Genomic DNA, 15,219 nt, shown 5'->3' with positions numbered 1-15,219 from the left:
ATCAACTACATCGACGTCCAGATACTTCGCCAGCATCAAAAGCCGTGCAAATATATCGACAAATTTTGTAAAACAACAGCAAAACAAATAAATTTGGCTTTATGACAGAACAAAAAAAAACAATCTCTCATTTAGAAATGTTTTCAGTTCAAAATTAGTGACTGATTATCGGAGAGGAGTTTGAGTTTTCGGCAAATTAACGTGACGTAATTTGTGCATGATGCCTCACCTGAATTTTCCACTATTAGATATCACTCACGGCCAAATTGTACCACTAGTAGCCTTTTTGTATGCGAAATGGTAGAAAATAGCCATAAAAAATAAAACAAAGCTCATAAATCCGTTTCATCATTGATGAATGTATGTGCTAAACCAGAACAGTATAACGAATGGATTTTTATTTTTAACGAACAGGATCTTATACAATCTTCATAAATTTCTATAAAAAAAACACATCAAAACAATAACAAAAGCACATTTCTGCCAGCCGCATGTCAGTAGTAGAACGGCTACACACGAAGCATGATAGTAACGAACAGTAAATATTTACGAATTAAGAAACTGATAAAGAGAAATTGAATGACCGAGTAACATCAAACCAGCCAAACGAAAGTCAGTCAAGAGCAGAACGTCGATCAAAAAGCAGGAGAACAGGTTAATGCTGTCGGTGATTGTTGTCCCTTGTGTGTCTTGTCAGGTTGAACGCTGAACTTTAGTTATTCCGTTATATTGGATCTTCGATAAGTCGAATTGCGTCGTTCCCTAGAATAAGGAGTACCTAAAAACCATCGCATCAAAATGTAAGTCAATGTGGATTTTTTTAATAACATGTTGATAACAGTTAATTCTTCTTCCAGGCAAACAAAGCTATCTTTAGAACAGCTGAATGCTCTCACATCAGCAGAATTCCATAAAGTTTTCGAGAACGTCGTAGAGTCTTGGCCGGAAGCTGCCATTTTTTGCTCCGCTATGACACCATTCAAAAGCTTCGACTCGATGATTACAACTTTTGACAACTATCTGCATCGACTAAGCCGTGAGAATAAATTGCGTATTCTAAGAATTCATCCCGATTTAGCTGGCAAACTATTCGTGGAAAATAAACTTACCGCGGATTCCAGCTATGAACATTGTTGCGTTGGATTAGACAAATTATCACCGGACGACCAGAATCAGCTGACTATTATGAATAAGAGGTACACATAGATGTGTAGGTTGTTTAAGCTACTTTCCGTATATAATCTGTTTTATTTTCAAGGTATAAAGATAAATTCGGATTTCCTTTCGTTATATGTGTACGTGAAGCATCTAAGTTTGAAGCAATACTTAAAGGCATTACAGAGAGAATAAACAACAGTCCAGATATGGAGCTTGAAATCGGAATTAATGAAGTGAAAAAGATCTGCAGATTAAGAATCCTACAGTTGGTTAACAATTTATGATCGAGCGAGCACTATTTATGATATTGATTAATCTGACAAGGCATCGTTTGTACAAAAATTTAACTATTCAATTAAATAAATGGGCATCCAACGCAACTTACTGCGAAAAAGTACCAAGATTTTATCTTTTCTGATTCGATTTCTTAATTTAGTCTAAATCACCATCGGTTTCAGATTTGGTCACATTTATTGTCTATTAGATATATAAAATTTAAAATCAGTTTCCAATATTCTTCTTCTTTCTTCTGGTTAGCGTCAGCTCACTTGAGATGACACCGATTTGATAGCAGAGCAACTTAGGCTATATTGTCAGTTAATTTTTGTTTATAGTTCAATGAAATTTCTTTTCCCTAAACTACAAGCGAAAATCTCACCCTGTAGCTACGTCGAATCGTCAAAGTACGTATAAAAATTCTTTCATTCTCGCGAAGTACTCGAATTTTCTGCGCACTCACACAATACAACATGATCACCCATTGAGAGTTTCACCGAAAGTCGGTTTCTAATATTATTCAGTGATATTTGTCCCAACAAAAAAATAAGATTTGCAACTCGGATTGAGCTCGTATAAACACATATTCACCCTCATTCTTGTATACGTCCGTCATTCTTCCAAACAAATACGAACAAGCTATTCTTGTTTTTACTCGAATGTATTCGAACTCGACTCCATTGCCACAGAATATTGAAATATTACTGAACTTCTTCAAATAAATGTTAAACCATGAAGAAATTACTCAAATTCCTTTGATGAACTATATACAAAGCGCTATAATGTATGCTAGTTCAATTTCGAACGATACGTGTATTCAAACATCATTCGTTCGAATGAAAAGTCCCATTTTCGCTTACAGACGAAATGCAGTGGTTTCGATTCGTCAGTTAAATGTTGCGAATCAACCATTGAAACATATATTGAAACAGTTTAACCGATTTCCAACAACTTTCCTTTAGAATGTGAAGGTGATTTGCAATCAAATGATAAATTAATTTTTTGAATAAAACGTTTACAAGGCATAGCAGGCATAGTAAAAGGCTTGTTTGTTTTATTCTGGCGAGCATCCGAATATATGTCGGTGCTAAGTTTGTACGGATTAAATTTCAGCATACCTATTAGCTACTTTAATGAGAATACACGATGGGTAGACATGCTTTATTTTATATTAAATGCATGATTTTACCCATGTAATAAATATGTAGACCATCGAAAACATGATTAGATTGCAAGAAAAATTCAGCATATTTTTCGTTGATACTGCTAACCGGACTGCCATTTTTTTGTACTTTGCACGAAGTTTAATTCCAAAATTTTATACATTTACTCGAATAAAATTGATCTTGAGTACGATCTTTATATATTATTCAGCATTCGTCACTTCTTTGATGCTTGGAATTTTTCCAATAAACTATCTGCGATGCCGATACTTCTTTTGCACAGAAATAGCGTTCGTACACAAAAACAAGAATTATCAGCGCTTTTTTGTCACTTCTTTCTAAAGGGCACTCTAGCGCACAATTTTTTGCACCCCCTCCCCCTACAACGTTTTAAGGAGAAAATATTGAAGTCATATCTTATTCATTGTTTGAAAAACAATGTTTTAGTAAAAAATAATAGCTGAGCATTTATTTAGATTGTATTGCTATGAAATAAAAACTTTTGATTATAATATACGTACGGAATTTTAAAGCAGCTTCTAAAATTTAATTAAATTTTACACTGCTAAAAATCCGCACTTTTTTAAAAAGTGTTTCTCTAAATAAATTTCATGTTTCAGTCGCACTGACATATTAAGTACGACCCATTTGTACTTTAAAAGCTTAGCACATAAATATAAAGTGAATCGTCATATAGCAAGTGCGAGAGTCATCACGTTTGATTCTTAAGTGTGGACATCTTGTTATCGAACGCTTTGAACATAAGACTAAAGTGTGTAACTTTATGCCATAAACCAATATCAAAACATGCCAGTTTAAAGTGTCACCCTTTTGATGTATATGTGTATTCTCAATAATCTTTATATTCTCTGACAATTGCGGTAATATTAAGTGTCAAGCATATGTATAAAATGTTTTGAATAAAATGGCTGCATGCACTGCTAAAAATCCGCACTTTTTTAAAAAGTGTTTCTCTAAATAAATTTCATGTTTTAGTCGCACTGACATATTAAGTACGACCCATTTGTACTTTAAAAGCTTAGCACATAAATATAAAGTGAATCGTCATATAGCAAGTGCGAGAGTCATCACGTTTGATTCTTAAGTGTGGACATCTTGTTATCGAACGCTTTGAACATAAGACTAAAGTGTGTAACTTTATGCCATAAACCAATATCAAAACATGCCAGTTTAAAGTGTCACCCTTTTGATGTATATGTGTATTCTCAATAATCTTTATATTCTCTGACAATTGCGGTAATATTAAGTGTCAAGCATATGTATAAAATGTTTTGAATAAAATGGCTGCATGAATATTCGTGATCTGATTGCTACCGAATTGATCTGGATTTTAACTATAAATTTTTAGAGATTGTGAAGCGTATGTATATTCTAATAAATTCCCGGAATTTTTTAAAGCAGTATCAGCAAGTGATTGTTTCTTCCGTTTACTTATTTTTGTAGTTATTACGAAACATTTTCCACGATCACCTCTCAACTCTTTGTAAATGAAATGAAACGTGGAATTATCGAAAATCGGTTATTACTTAGAAACAAATGATAAATATTTGTGATCGCATTAGAACGCAAAGGAAAATAAACTTGCTTGCTAATGCAGTTTTTTGATTTTTTTGTACGACTCATAAAATGTGTTTGTTGGTATTTTTCAGATAAAGGAAATGTGGCCAAACAACATCATTCAATTCGTGTATATGATAAGCACGACGCAAACGAAAAATAAAATATTCACATTAAATGTACGAAATATGTATCTCATAGAATAGAACATATTTATCAAATTATTATTAGCTTATTATTCACCTGATGACATTTCAATGACAAAATCTCATTCATTCAATATAAAAATGTCATTAACATGAGAACTAAGTGTGGAATCTGTTCAAACCAAAGTATTTTTATAGGTATTTGTCCAACTTTTAATTTGTAAGTGACTGGTCAATTGAATATGAGGTTTAATACATTTGAAATATATCTACAGTTTCGTTGATAAAATTCAAGTTTTATAACTATAGATTTCAATATGATTTCATTTAAATTTAATTTGAAGTGATTTGCACTTGGAATTTAAGTGTCGAGTCATATGCGGCAAAATTAAGTGTAAAAGACTTCTGTATAACGTGTAGATTTTTATCAGTGTACTCATAAATCTTTTCGCAATTGGCATATTGTCTCAAAACTGAAATATAGAGGCACTGCTTGTTTAGAGATGATACTTTCAGCAAAAGCTGTCAAATCGGTAGGAAAATTTCTAATTACTCCACTTTTTCAACGATTTATTTGAAAATGGGCAAATTCATCTGAAAAATCATAGTAAAAGTTGCAGAAAACGTTTTTAATCTGAGGTGGTAATGTTGATCTTAGTTCATTATGCAAAATCTACCGTTTATTCAGAATAGAGCAGTAAACTTGGTTTGATACCATTTTTCAAATGCCTGAAAACAAATAAAGAATCCAAAATAAATAGTACTCGATCGCTATACATTCTAGTACTTGAGAAATCAACGTTACACTGGTGTTTCTTTAAAAAAATGTTGATCCGAAAAAACCTAACCTTACCCAATTTCACACATTTCTGAAGATTTTCCATGTTTAATCGTAGTTTACACTAAAAAAAAGTAGTAGTAATCACTTTGAAATCGATTTTCTTCTACTCCGAGAGTACTTTTATTGCTGATATCTATTTGTACTCTTGAATAAACGATAAAAATGTTGCAAATCACTACTGCCGATATGAAAATTTCCGAAAGAATCCTCCTTTTCTTGGTTCCATTTTTCATTGGCAAGTGTCGCTACTGGTAAATCAGCTTTGCGATAATGTGCCAATTGGCATATTGTCGCAAAACTGAAATGTAGAGGCGATGCTTGTTTAGAGATGATACTTTCAGCAAGAGCTGTCAAATCGGTAGGAAAATTTCCAATTACTCCGCCTTTTCAACGATTTCTTTTGAAAACGGGCATATTCATTTGAAAAATCATAGTAGAAGTTGAAGAAAAAGTTTTTACTCTGAGGTGGTAATGTTGATCTTAGTTCATTGTGCGAAATAAACCGTTTATTCAGAATAAAACATAAAACTTGGTTTGATACCATTTTTCAAATGCCTGGAAATAAATAAAGTATCCAAAATAATTAATACTCGATCGCTATACATTCTAGTACTCGAGAAATCAACATTACACTGGTTTCTGTTTAAAAAAATGTTGATCCGAAAAAACCTAACCTTACCCGATTTCCCACATTTCTCAAGAATTTCCATGTTTAATCGTAGTTTACACTAAAAAAGTAGTAGTAAGCACTTTGAAATCGATTTTCTTCTACTCCGAGTGTACTTTTATTGCTGATATCTATTTGTATTCTTGAATAAACGATAAAAATGTTGCAGTAGTGACTGCCGATATGAAAATTTCCGAAAGAATCCTCCTTTTCTTGGTTCCATTTTTCATTGGCAGGTGTCGCTACCGGTAAATCAGCTTTGCGACAATGTGCCAATTGGCCTTCTAACGACAGTTCGACATGTAAAAGGTGCTGTTGTACAAACGGTAATATATTCGAATGAAGCTGTCAAAATACATAGGAATGTTTATTCTCCAGTGATTTTTTATTTATTTGTTGTTGGGATCTTTCGGAATTCTCGTTAGCCAAGTCGATTTTGATGACTGTAGCTTCAAAGCTGTAATGCGAGTATATTCAGTTTAAACAAGTTTGATTACAAATTTAACTTACATTTAGTATTCCTACTAGGTTCACCTGACCCAACAAATAAGAAATTCGATTAAAACAATTCTTTTGTTTAACAATCTAATATGTGATTTTCTATCACTTGTGTGCGATAAGGGTTATGATCGTTTACAATGAATACAGTGAAAAAAGGGAACCGGTAGTTGGAAGTGATGTCAGATCTATGGCATAAGCAGGCAGTTGGGAGTGATGTCAGATCTACGATACAGTGGCGTCGTTGGCCCCTACATCCCCCGACCCATAATTCTGTTCCGCAGTGGAACAGGCATTATCATCTTTGTTGACTTCTAATACGGCAATCTTCACCAAAGCTTGGCGAACTTGACCATCTTTGCTTCTAACAACCGAAAGAACGCGTCCACGTATCCACCCATTTCGGACAGTCTCGTCTACGACTACGACCAAATCGCCTGGCTCCAGTGGTTTAGTATTATCAAACCACTTCGTGCGCTTAGTGATGGTAGGGAGGTATTCCTTCACCCAACGGTGCCAGAACTGATCCACCAAATGTCTAGCGAGCTTCCAGTTAGTCTTCAGCGCTTCCTTTGGTTCGATAGTATTTTGCTGCTTTTGAATCACCCCGCTTGAGCTTGACAGCAGAAAATGATTCGGAGTAAGAGCTTCCTGGTCATCCGCGTCAAGAGGAACAAATGTCAGCGGCCTGGAGTTAACTATTCCTTCAGCCTCAACCAATATTGTAGCAAGAGTTTCCTCGTTTGGATGTTTCGTTGTACACATAGTCGCGAATGCCGTTTTGACTGAGCGAACGAGTCTCTCCCACGATCCACCCATGTGTGGGGTTGATGAGGGATTGAAGAACCACTTTGTATTGATATTGGTAAACAGCTCGGCTAGTGTCTGGTTCATCACCTGAAACTGTTCCTGGAGTTCGCGACTAGCGCCTATAAAATTAGTGCCATTGTCACTGTATATTTCCAGGGGGGATCCACGACGGACAAGGAAGCGCCGTATAGCCATCTTGCAAGACTCTGTGGACAAAGAGTGCACAACTTCCAGATGAATGGCGCGGACCGTTAAGCACGTGAATAACGCTATCCACCGTTTCACTAGACTTCTACCGACCTTAACAGCTATTGGCCCAAAATAGTCTAAGCCGACGAATGAGAATGGACGAGTATACGGACTCAATCTAGCACTCGGTAAAGGAGCCATCTTCGGCGGCAACGGTTTTGCCTTTTTGACTTTGCATTGCATACAAGACTTGGATACTCGCCGGACAAGAGCTCGTAGTTGGGGAATTCTGAACCTTTGCTTAATTTCGTTTACGACGGTGTTGGTGTTTGCATGTAAGTAAATTCTGTGGTACCAATCAACCAAAAGAAAGGTAAGGCGGTGCTCTTTGGGAAGAATAATTGGATTTCTGGCATCGTAAGACATAAAAACGGTCTCTCCAATTCGTCCTTCCATTCTGATAACTCCGTGTTTATCCAAAAATGGAGACATGTTATAAAGTTTACTAGAACCGCTCAGTGCACTCTTAAGCTTACATTCAGTTGTCGTTTCCTGAAACCTTTTGAGTAGGGATACTTCGTCGGGATAAACCATACTCTGAACTACACGCCAAAGAACATTTTCGGCCGTTGACAGCTCGTCACTAGTAAGATAACCTACTTCTTTCGATAGACGACTAAAATTTCTGCTGTTCGACACGAATCGACCGACATACGCTGTCATTCGATGGAGACGCTCCCACTTGGAAAAGCGTTCCCATGCAATAAATCCATCTAGCGGTTTCACACAATGAGAATAACATGGCCGAAGTTCCTCGATAGTTGAAAACTGTTCGGCGATCATCTTCGGCCACTGCGTAAAGGAGTGTTTCAGAAACTCAGGACCAGCAAACCAGCTGCTACTCATGAAAAGTTCTGGACCTCGTCCCCATTTTGTCGCTAAGTCCGCAACGTTGACCTTGGTTGGTATCCATCGCCACTCACTCGAATCAGTTATAGAAAGGATTTCACCCACTCTGCAGGCAACAAATTGTCGGTAGCAACGATTATCAGAAAAGATCCACGCCAGAACTGTTTTGGAATCCGTCCAGATGAATTTTTGAGATACCGGTAGTGAGTGTGTTTCGATGATGGTTTTCAGTAACCTCGCTCCTAGTAGAGCGGCTTGGAGTTCTAACCTCGGAATGGATAACGACTTTAAGGGTGATACTTTTGCTTTCGCTGATACCAGCGCCACTTTGATTTCGTCGGCTACCACGGCACGAAAATATGCAACACAAGCATATGCGCATTCGCTGGCGTCCACGAATACATGCAACTGCAGATTCACTAAATCTGACGTTTTTGTACCAGGAAAGTACGAGCGGTTGATCCGTACTTGCTGAAGATTGTTGAAATGGCTCGTCCACGCTCTCCAACGATTCAAAATGTCACCGTTTATCTCCTCATCCCACCCGGTTTTTGACCGCCATATATCCTGGATAATAATCCGACCGTGAACCAAAAAGTGTGACAGCAATCCAAGGGGATCGTACTGACTCATCACACACCGTAAGATTCCCCTCTTCGTGGTAGTGGTAACTTCCACATTCACGCTACTGGAGTATAGGAATACGTCATGTTTAGGATCCCACGACATACCAAGTACTCTCTCAATCCAGCTGCTTTTGTCCCAATCGATATGCTTCTCGGGTTGAAGAGTAGATTCCCCGACCCGTCGCAGAACCTCCGAAGAATTGGACAACCAACTACGCATAGTAAAACCACCTCTTCGATGTATGAGAGCTACCTCCTTGGCCACTTTGATTGCTTCCTCTTCTGTGTCGAAGCTATCGAGGTAGTCGTCGACGTAGTGCCGGTTTCGAATGGCATCCGCTGCACGTGGATACTGTTGAGCATATTGTTCCGCATTACGGTTTTTTATAAACTGCGCGGAGCATGGGGAGCATGTCGACCCGAACGTGGCCACATCCATAATAAACACCCGTGGTTGTTTTTCTGGGTTGTCTCGCCACAAAAATCTTTGAGAGTTCTTATCCTGTTTCCTTATTTTTATTTGGTGAAACATTTCACATATGTCTCCTCCAATTGCCACCTTTCGCTCGCGAAACCCAGCAAGGACGACGGGTAGAGATGCCGTTAAATCCGGTCCTTTGAGCAGCATCGAATTTAGCGAAACGCCATCCACTTTGGCAGCCGCGTCCCAGACTAAGCGAAACTTATTTGGCTTTTTCGGGTGCAATACCACACCGATCGGTAGGTACCATACCCTGCGCAGGTCAGCAGTCTGCAATTCTTCATCCGTTGCTTCATGCATGTAGCCTTTGTATCGATACTCCTCCATTTGACGATGAATATTTGTTGCTATATTCGGGTTTGATTTCAAACGCCTCTCAAAACACTCCAATCTACGTGCTGCCATGTTGTAGTTGTCAGGAAATTCGACATAGTCATGGCGCCATAGTAAACCGGTTTCGAAGCCGCCTTCCACACGTTTGGTTGTTACTTCCAACATAAGTTTAGCCCGCTTGTCTGCTTCCGAATCTGGTCCTTGTTTGACTGATACACCGACACTTTCGATGGTGAAATATTGCTTGACCAAATCATGCAGCGTACTATCCGACGAACAATCGCAAATGTGAAGACTAAAACTGGTTGGCTTTGCTCGACCTAGCACGGGACCGTACACTGCCCAACCTAAACGGGTTTTTGCTGCAACGGGTTCTCCTTGTTGACCCTCGCGGACGTGTGTCGTCGCAGTCAGATGAGCGTGCTTTACACCAATGAGTATACCAGGAGTAACGTTCTCGAAACTTTTGATCGGTAAATTACGTATATGATCATACCGAAGAGATAGATCGTCGTATCGCAGCGTTTGCTGGGGAAGAGCTAACGACCGGACGGTTTTGACGTCATCGATTTTGTACCGATAACTATTCTCCTCACTAGAGATCTCCAGTGTGATTTGTTGAGAGTCCTCCTCTACTCGGGTAACATTCTCTGTCCACGAGAGGCACAGCGATCGTTTGACACCTTCTGCTTCTAGTATGTCAGCCAATTTCTTCTCCACTAGAGTAACAGATGATCCTTCGTCTATAAAGGCATGAGTATTAACAGATTTTCCTCGATAGTGTAGCGTCACAGGAAGAATACGAAGAAGCACGGCGCCTTGTACATTATGGAGCGATATTACAGCATCTGCGTCTCGTCTAACTTTATCCGATGGCTCAGCAATAATAGAGACCAATGCCCCATGGAGTAGAGGATTGTGTCGCAACTGGCATCCTGCAATATTGCAGCGCGCCTGCGACCTACATGGCTTTCTACCATGTCTACCGAGGCATACTCGACACAGATGTAGAGTGTGTACCGACTTCCATCGATCATCGGTGGTCATCCTCTTGAAAGTATCACATTCCTTGACCTTGTGATTCTGTTTGTTACAGACGAGACAGCTCACCGTAGATTCTCTTTGTTTCTCAAGTTGCGCTGTCGGTGTTGCCGAATGAGCATTAAGAAACCCCTTTATTCTATCGTTCTTCATCGGGCGAGACGGTGACGGTGACAATTCTATAGAAAGTGTTACGTCTGCTGCTGCCGAAACGAGGTTATTCATGTAACTTCCGAACAACCGCAAGTCAACGATTACGTACTGTCGCTTAAACACAGCCCAATCCAATTTCAGGTGCGCTGGCAGTTTATCCACCAGCTCGTGTAATAACACCGGATTTGACAGGTGAGATATTTGTCCAGCTGCTTCTAAGTGGTCGCAGAAACTCTGCACAGCCATTCCAAAGTTCACTAACGTCTTCAAATTGTCGTGCCTCGGAGGGGGTACCTCACGCACCTTTGCTAACAATGCGTATATGATTTGTTCAGGACGGCCGTATAGAATCTGCAACGTCTGCATCACATGTGGTACTGATGACGGTAACAACAAGCGACTCCGAACAGCTTCCAACGCATTTCCCTTAAGGCATCTTTGTAGGCGTCCTAGGTTCTCTACGTTATTGTAACCACACGCCTCTGTTGATGTTGTGTAGGCACTTAAAAACAACGGCCACTCTTCTGACCGCCCGCTGAATGTAGGCAAATCCTTTGACATTACGTGTCTCGCCGCCAGCTGACGTGCTGTCGGACTATCGCCCTCACAGACCGGCACAGTCGGTGGTAGCACTGATGGTACTTGAGAATAAACACTTTGTGGGAAGGGGATGGAGCCTTGAGGCGCAGTAACATTTACTTGGATATTTGGATTGTTTGCTTTATTATAGTGATAGTGTTGTAACGAGGGAAAAAGTCCTACCGAAAACTGATTTCCTATGCTACTATTTACCTGGTTTGGTAGGTATTGTACCATTTGTTGTCTAACGGAATTTATAATAGGTGGCATCGACTGAGTGAGGTTTGTGACGTCTGCAACTGGATGACCAGATGTGCCCGCTGTTATTGGTGTCGATGACCCTGGTTGACTTATGCCGCTAAACGGTAGAAAATCAGGCGAGAAGTTGTTTGTATAACCCGGGTAGACTGGCTGCCTCATTGCCGTTGTTGTAGCATATCCATTTGTTACCGACGAACCAGGCGCTGCCGATGTCTCACTAGAGTTGAAGGGGTGTGGTGATGAATGCACTGCTGGCTGGTTGGACTGACCTTGTGTGGGCCCTGATGGCAAGGTCGCACAACGCGATTGAGAAGAGTACGGTAATGTATTCAAAGGCGGTTGTGACGCAGATAGTGGTGGTAAACACGCTTGATGAACCGTAGTGACGACTGTCGAGACACCAACTTCCTGGCTCGATCTAGCCACAACCTGATTCAACATCTGGGACCACTCTCCTACTCGTCCGGAACTATCCTCTGAAACTCCATCTCTAACGGCTATTCCGCTCCAATGTGCACGTAGAATATCATATTTTGCTCTACTAGCCTCCTTCTCCAACTGTAACTTTTGCCTTTCAAGTTGAGTTGAGAGATTCAGTTCGATTTCCTTCTGCATTAACGCTCTTTCCTCCTCTAAACGATTGAGGTTAAGTTTAATCTGAGCAGCACGTGAATCAGCAAGAGTTGCCTCCCGATTATCGGAATTTGGTAGTGTGGAAGGCGGTTGTAGATTGTTCTCGTCGTCTCCTGTGGATTTTGTAACACACGAGGAACACTTCCAATCCTCTTGCCTTTTGCTCTCATCGAAATCTACACATCCAAAGTGAAACCACAGTTTTGACAACCATCGCATTCGACCATGTCGTCGATGTTGTTCGGCAACTGACATATCGTACAGTCGAATCGGCTCGATTCCGGCATTTTAAACGTCGAATAGAACCTCTGAATTGAATCCGATCAATAAATCTTTGAAGTTTGTTGGGATCTTTCGGAATTCTCGTTAGCCAAGTCGATTTTGATGACTGTAGCTTCAAAGCTGTAATGCGAGTATATTCAGTTTAAACAAGTTTGATTACAAATTTAACTTACATTTAGTATTCCTACTAGGTTCACCTGACCCAACAAATAAGAAATTCGATTAAAACAATTCGTTTGTTTAACAATCTAATATGTGATTTTCTATCACTTGTGTGCGATAAGGGTTATGATCGTTTACAATGAATACAGTGAAAAAAGGGAACCGGTAGTTGGAAGTGATGTCAGATCTATGGCATAAGCAGGCAGTTGGGAGTGATGTCAGATCTACGATACAGTGGCGTCGTTGGCCCCTACATTTGTAGTTGAAATTCGAATAATCAAAGAATATTCTGTTGTAAATAGGGAAAAAACGTTGATTTCTATCAATTAGAATTTCAACCAATATTTTAAATATTCCGCTTAAGAAAAAATCTAAGTGTTTTGCTTCCAGAATGACCTACAGATTGTTAATATTAACTTTACTTGTTGACACCGCTCTGAAATAATTGGTTCGGCCGTTTATTCCACCCAAGTAGTTATTTAAACCTTTAATTTCAATTACAAAAATTGATGATATAACCTCACTTAGCATCAATATTTAAATATAGTTTAGTATTGAATAAATTAAAGGTTTACTTTTTATGCTTGTATGAATGCAAAAGTTTTACCCATTCCGTAGGTTTGTTTTAGGAAAAATACTATGTTAGTAACTATTTCCGCATTTAATACTCGATTCCTATATTGCTCTATGTGATAATTTGCTAACATCATCGTTTTCTTGGTCCATAAAGTGAAACATAGAAGGCGCGGAGTTGATTTGAGTTTTGCGTTTGGAACCCAATAGCAGAAAGATGATTTTCAATTAATCATGGGTCCACATACTTCATAGGGTGAAAGATCCTCTCTCGCATTCTTTCGTTGTAACTGCTAAGGTATGGACAGTATTTATGAGGAGAGTTCAATTCAAATGAAAGGCCTTATGGACCCATACGGAACTCCTGAATTTTATCCGGACCGATTTCCTGTTCCTGAATCGAAGATGAGTGTTGAAAATTTTACAAAAAGTCAAATAGGCGACGACTTAAACAAGTAACGAAATTTTCAAAGCTAATCTTGAAACTCTTTTGAAGTTCTGGTTTTGTAAATTATTGGTGTTAAAAATACCAACCTTCATATGGTTGATGACGCAAGAACAGGGACGATATCACCATAGATTGGTATCAACATTAATTCGATGTGCTGATCTGGTTAGTTAGTGACCAAACTCATTTATGAATTATTAAATATGATCAGCTTAATAATACTCAGATGAGTAACCGTGATATTTTAGGAAAAAGCCCTGGTAATGAAAATCAGCGAAAAAATAAGCCAAATAACAAATGAAATCAAACATTTTTCTTTATAACCTAAGTCTGTGTCAAATCTGATGGTTTAAAGTTATTCTTATGTATGTACGATATTATAAAGTGCAATTGATACGTAGTAAAGCCGCAGTTTTAGTTAAATTCAACTACTCGACACTAAATAACCACTCAAGTGTCTAATTAACTTAACTAATTCAACTTTAACTAAACTGCGGCCCATTTCAAAATTTGACGGGTGGAAAGTTATTTGGGCAAGGATAATTTTTTTAAATATTACCATTTAATTCTGTTATAAGTATATCACGTCACTATACAAATTCACTATGTATCTCACGACACTATAAATCTTGTATAATAAACGTAACATCACATATGCACATTTCGAATACAATTTATATTCATCTTCAGTGTGATAGTTTTGTTTAGTTATTAGTTATAAACTATCACACTGAAGATGAATATAAATTGTATTCGAACTGTGCATATGTGATGTGACGTTTATTATACAAGATTTATAGTGTCGTGAGATACATAGTGAATTTGTATAGTGACGTAATATACTTATAACAGAATTAAATGGTAATATTTAAAAAAATTATCCTTGTAAAATCATTCTGTTCAAACACTCAAACGAAAAGTTAATGAAGTTATTTGGGTTTATTTTGCACTGGAAATAATTTTAGCGAAAGAATTGATTTTAGAATTTTCTTTGCAAGATTTTTTTCAGTGTCCATGCTTTCGAGCAGAGTTATTTTTGACAACATCAAAATAACCACTCGAGTGTCAGATTTTAACCAGAAGTTAAAATGAACCGCGAAATGGTTCACAGCCTAAGAAAGGTTCAAACAATGAAACTTAGATGATAAATTAGATAAAACTAGTTTTGCGTTAGTTTGCCAATTTCCATGTATTTCAATAGATGTTGCAACATCAACATCGTACACAAACGTTCTCTACTGCTAAAGTTAAATCGTGAACTACTTTATAATTTTATTTGTTCTGAATATTTTAAAATTTCATATAGCGCCATCTATTCGCGATTCACATAAAAGAGTCATCCAGTTGTGTCTTCGCTAAGTCTAGTCATGTTTCAAGCACAACCCTGATTTTCGTCGAGCAGATGAGTCAAA

General features: G+C 38.3%; 2 protein-coding genes across 2 annotated transcripts; one reads left to right on the top strand and one right to left on the bottom strand.

The window, feature by feature from the left end:
* The first annotated feature begins 516 nt into the window (after positions 1 to 516).
* On the top strand, positions 517 to 1,555 carry LOC131428092 (2-oxo-4-hydroxy-4-carboxy-5-ureidoimidazoline decarboxylase-like). Its single transcript, XM_058591754.1, has 3 exons — positions 517 to 800; positions 858 to 1,196; positions 1,259 to 1,555. Coding segments are annotated over exons 1-3 (525 nt in total). The 5' UTR covers positions 517 to 798; the 3' UTR covers positions 1,443 to 1,555.
* A 4,997-nt stretch (positions 1,556 to 6,552) lies between these two features.
* Positions 6,553 to 13,025, bottom strand: LOC131429147 (uncharacterized). Its single transcript, XM_058593195.1, has 2 exons — positions 12,798 to 13,025; positions 6,553 to 12,744 (listed from the first exon to the last, which is right to left on the bottom strand). Exon 2 carries the CDS (start codon positions 12,595 to 12,597, stop codon positions 6,553 to 6,555), a length of 6,045 nt encoding a protein of 2,014 aa, XP_058449178.1. The 5' UTR covers positions 12,598 to 12,744; positions 12,798 to 13,025.
* Positions 13,026 to 15,219: the final 2,194 nt, after the last annotated feature.

This window comes from Malaya genurostris, chromosome 2 (genome assembly GCF_030247185.1).
Source record: "Malaya genurostris strain Urasoe2022 chromosome 2, Malgen_1.1, whole genome shotgun sequence".
In the NCBI taxonomy this organism is placed as follows: Eukaryota; Metazoa; Arthropoda; class Insecta; order Diptera; family Culicidae; genus Malaya; species Malaya genurostris.
This window is presented reverse-complemented; position numbering and strand designations above follow the sequence as displayed.

Bases quoted from the DNA above. Each gene is read 5' to 3' on its own strand.
- LOC131428092 (XM_058591754.1), top strand. The intron at 1,197-1,258 runs GTACACATAGAT...TTTATTTTCAAG, and splicing joins CTGACTATTATGAATAAGAG to GTATAAAGATAAATTCGGAT.
- LOC131429147 (XM_058593195.1), bottom strand. From the start codon at position 12,597: ATGTCAGTTGCCGAACAACATCGACGACATGGTCGAATGCGATGGTTG.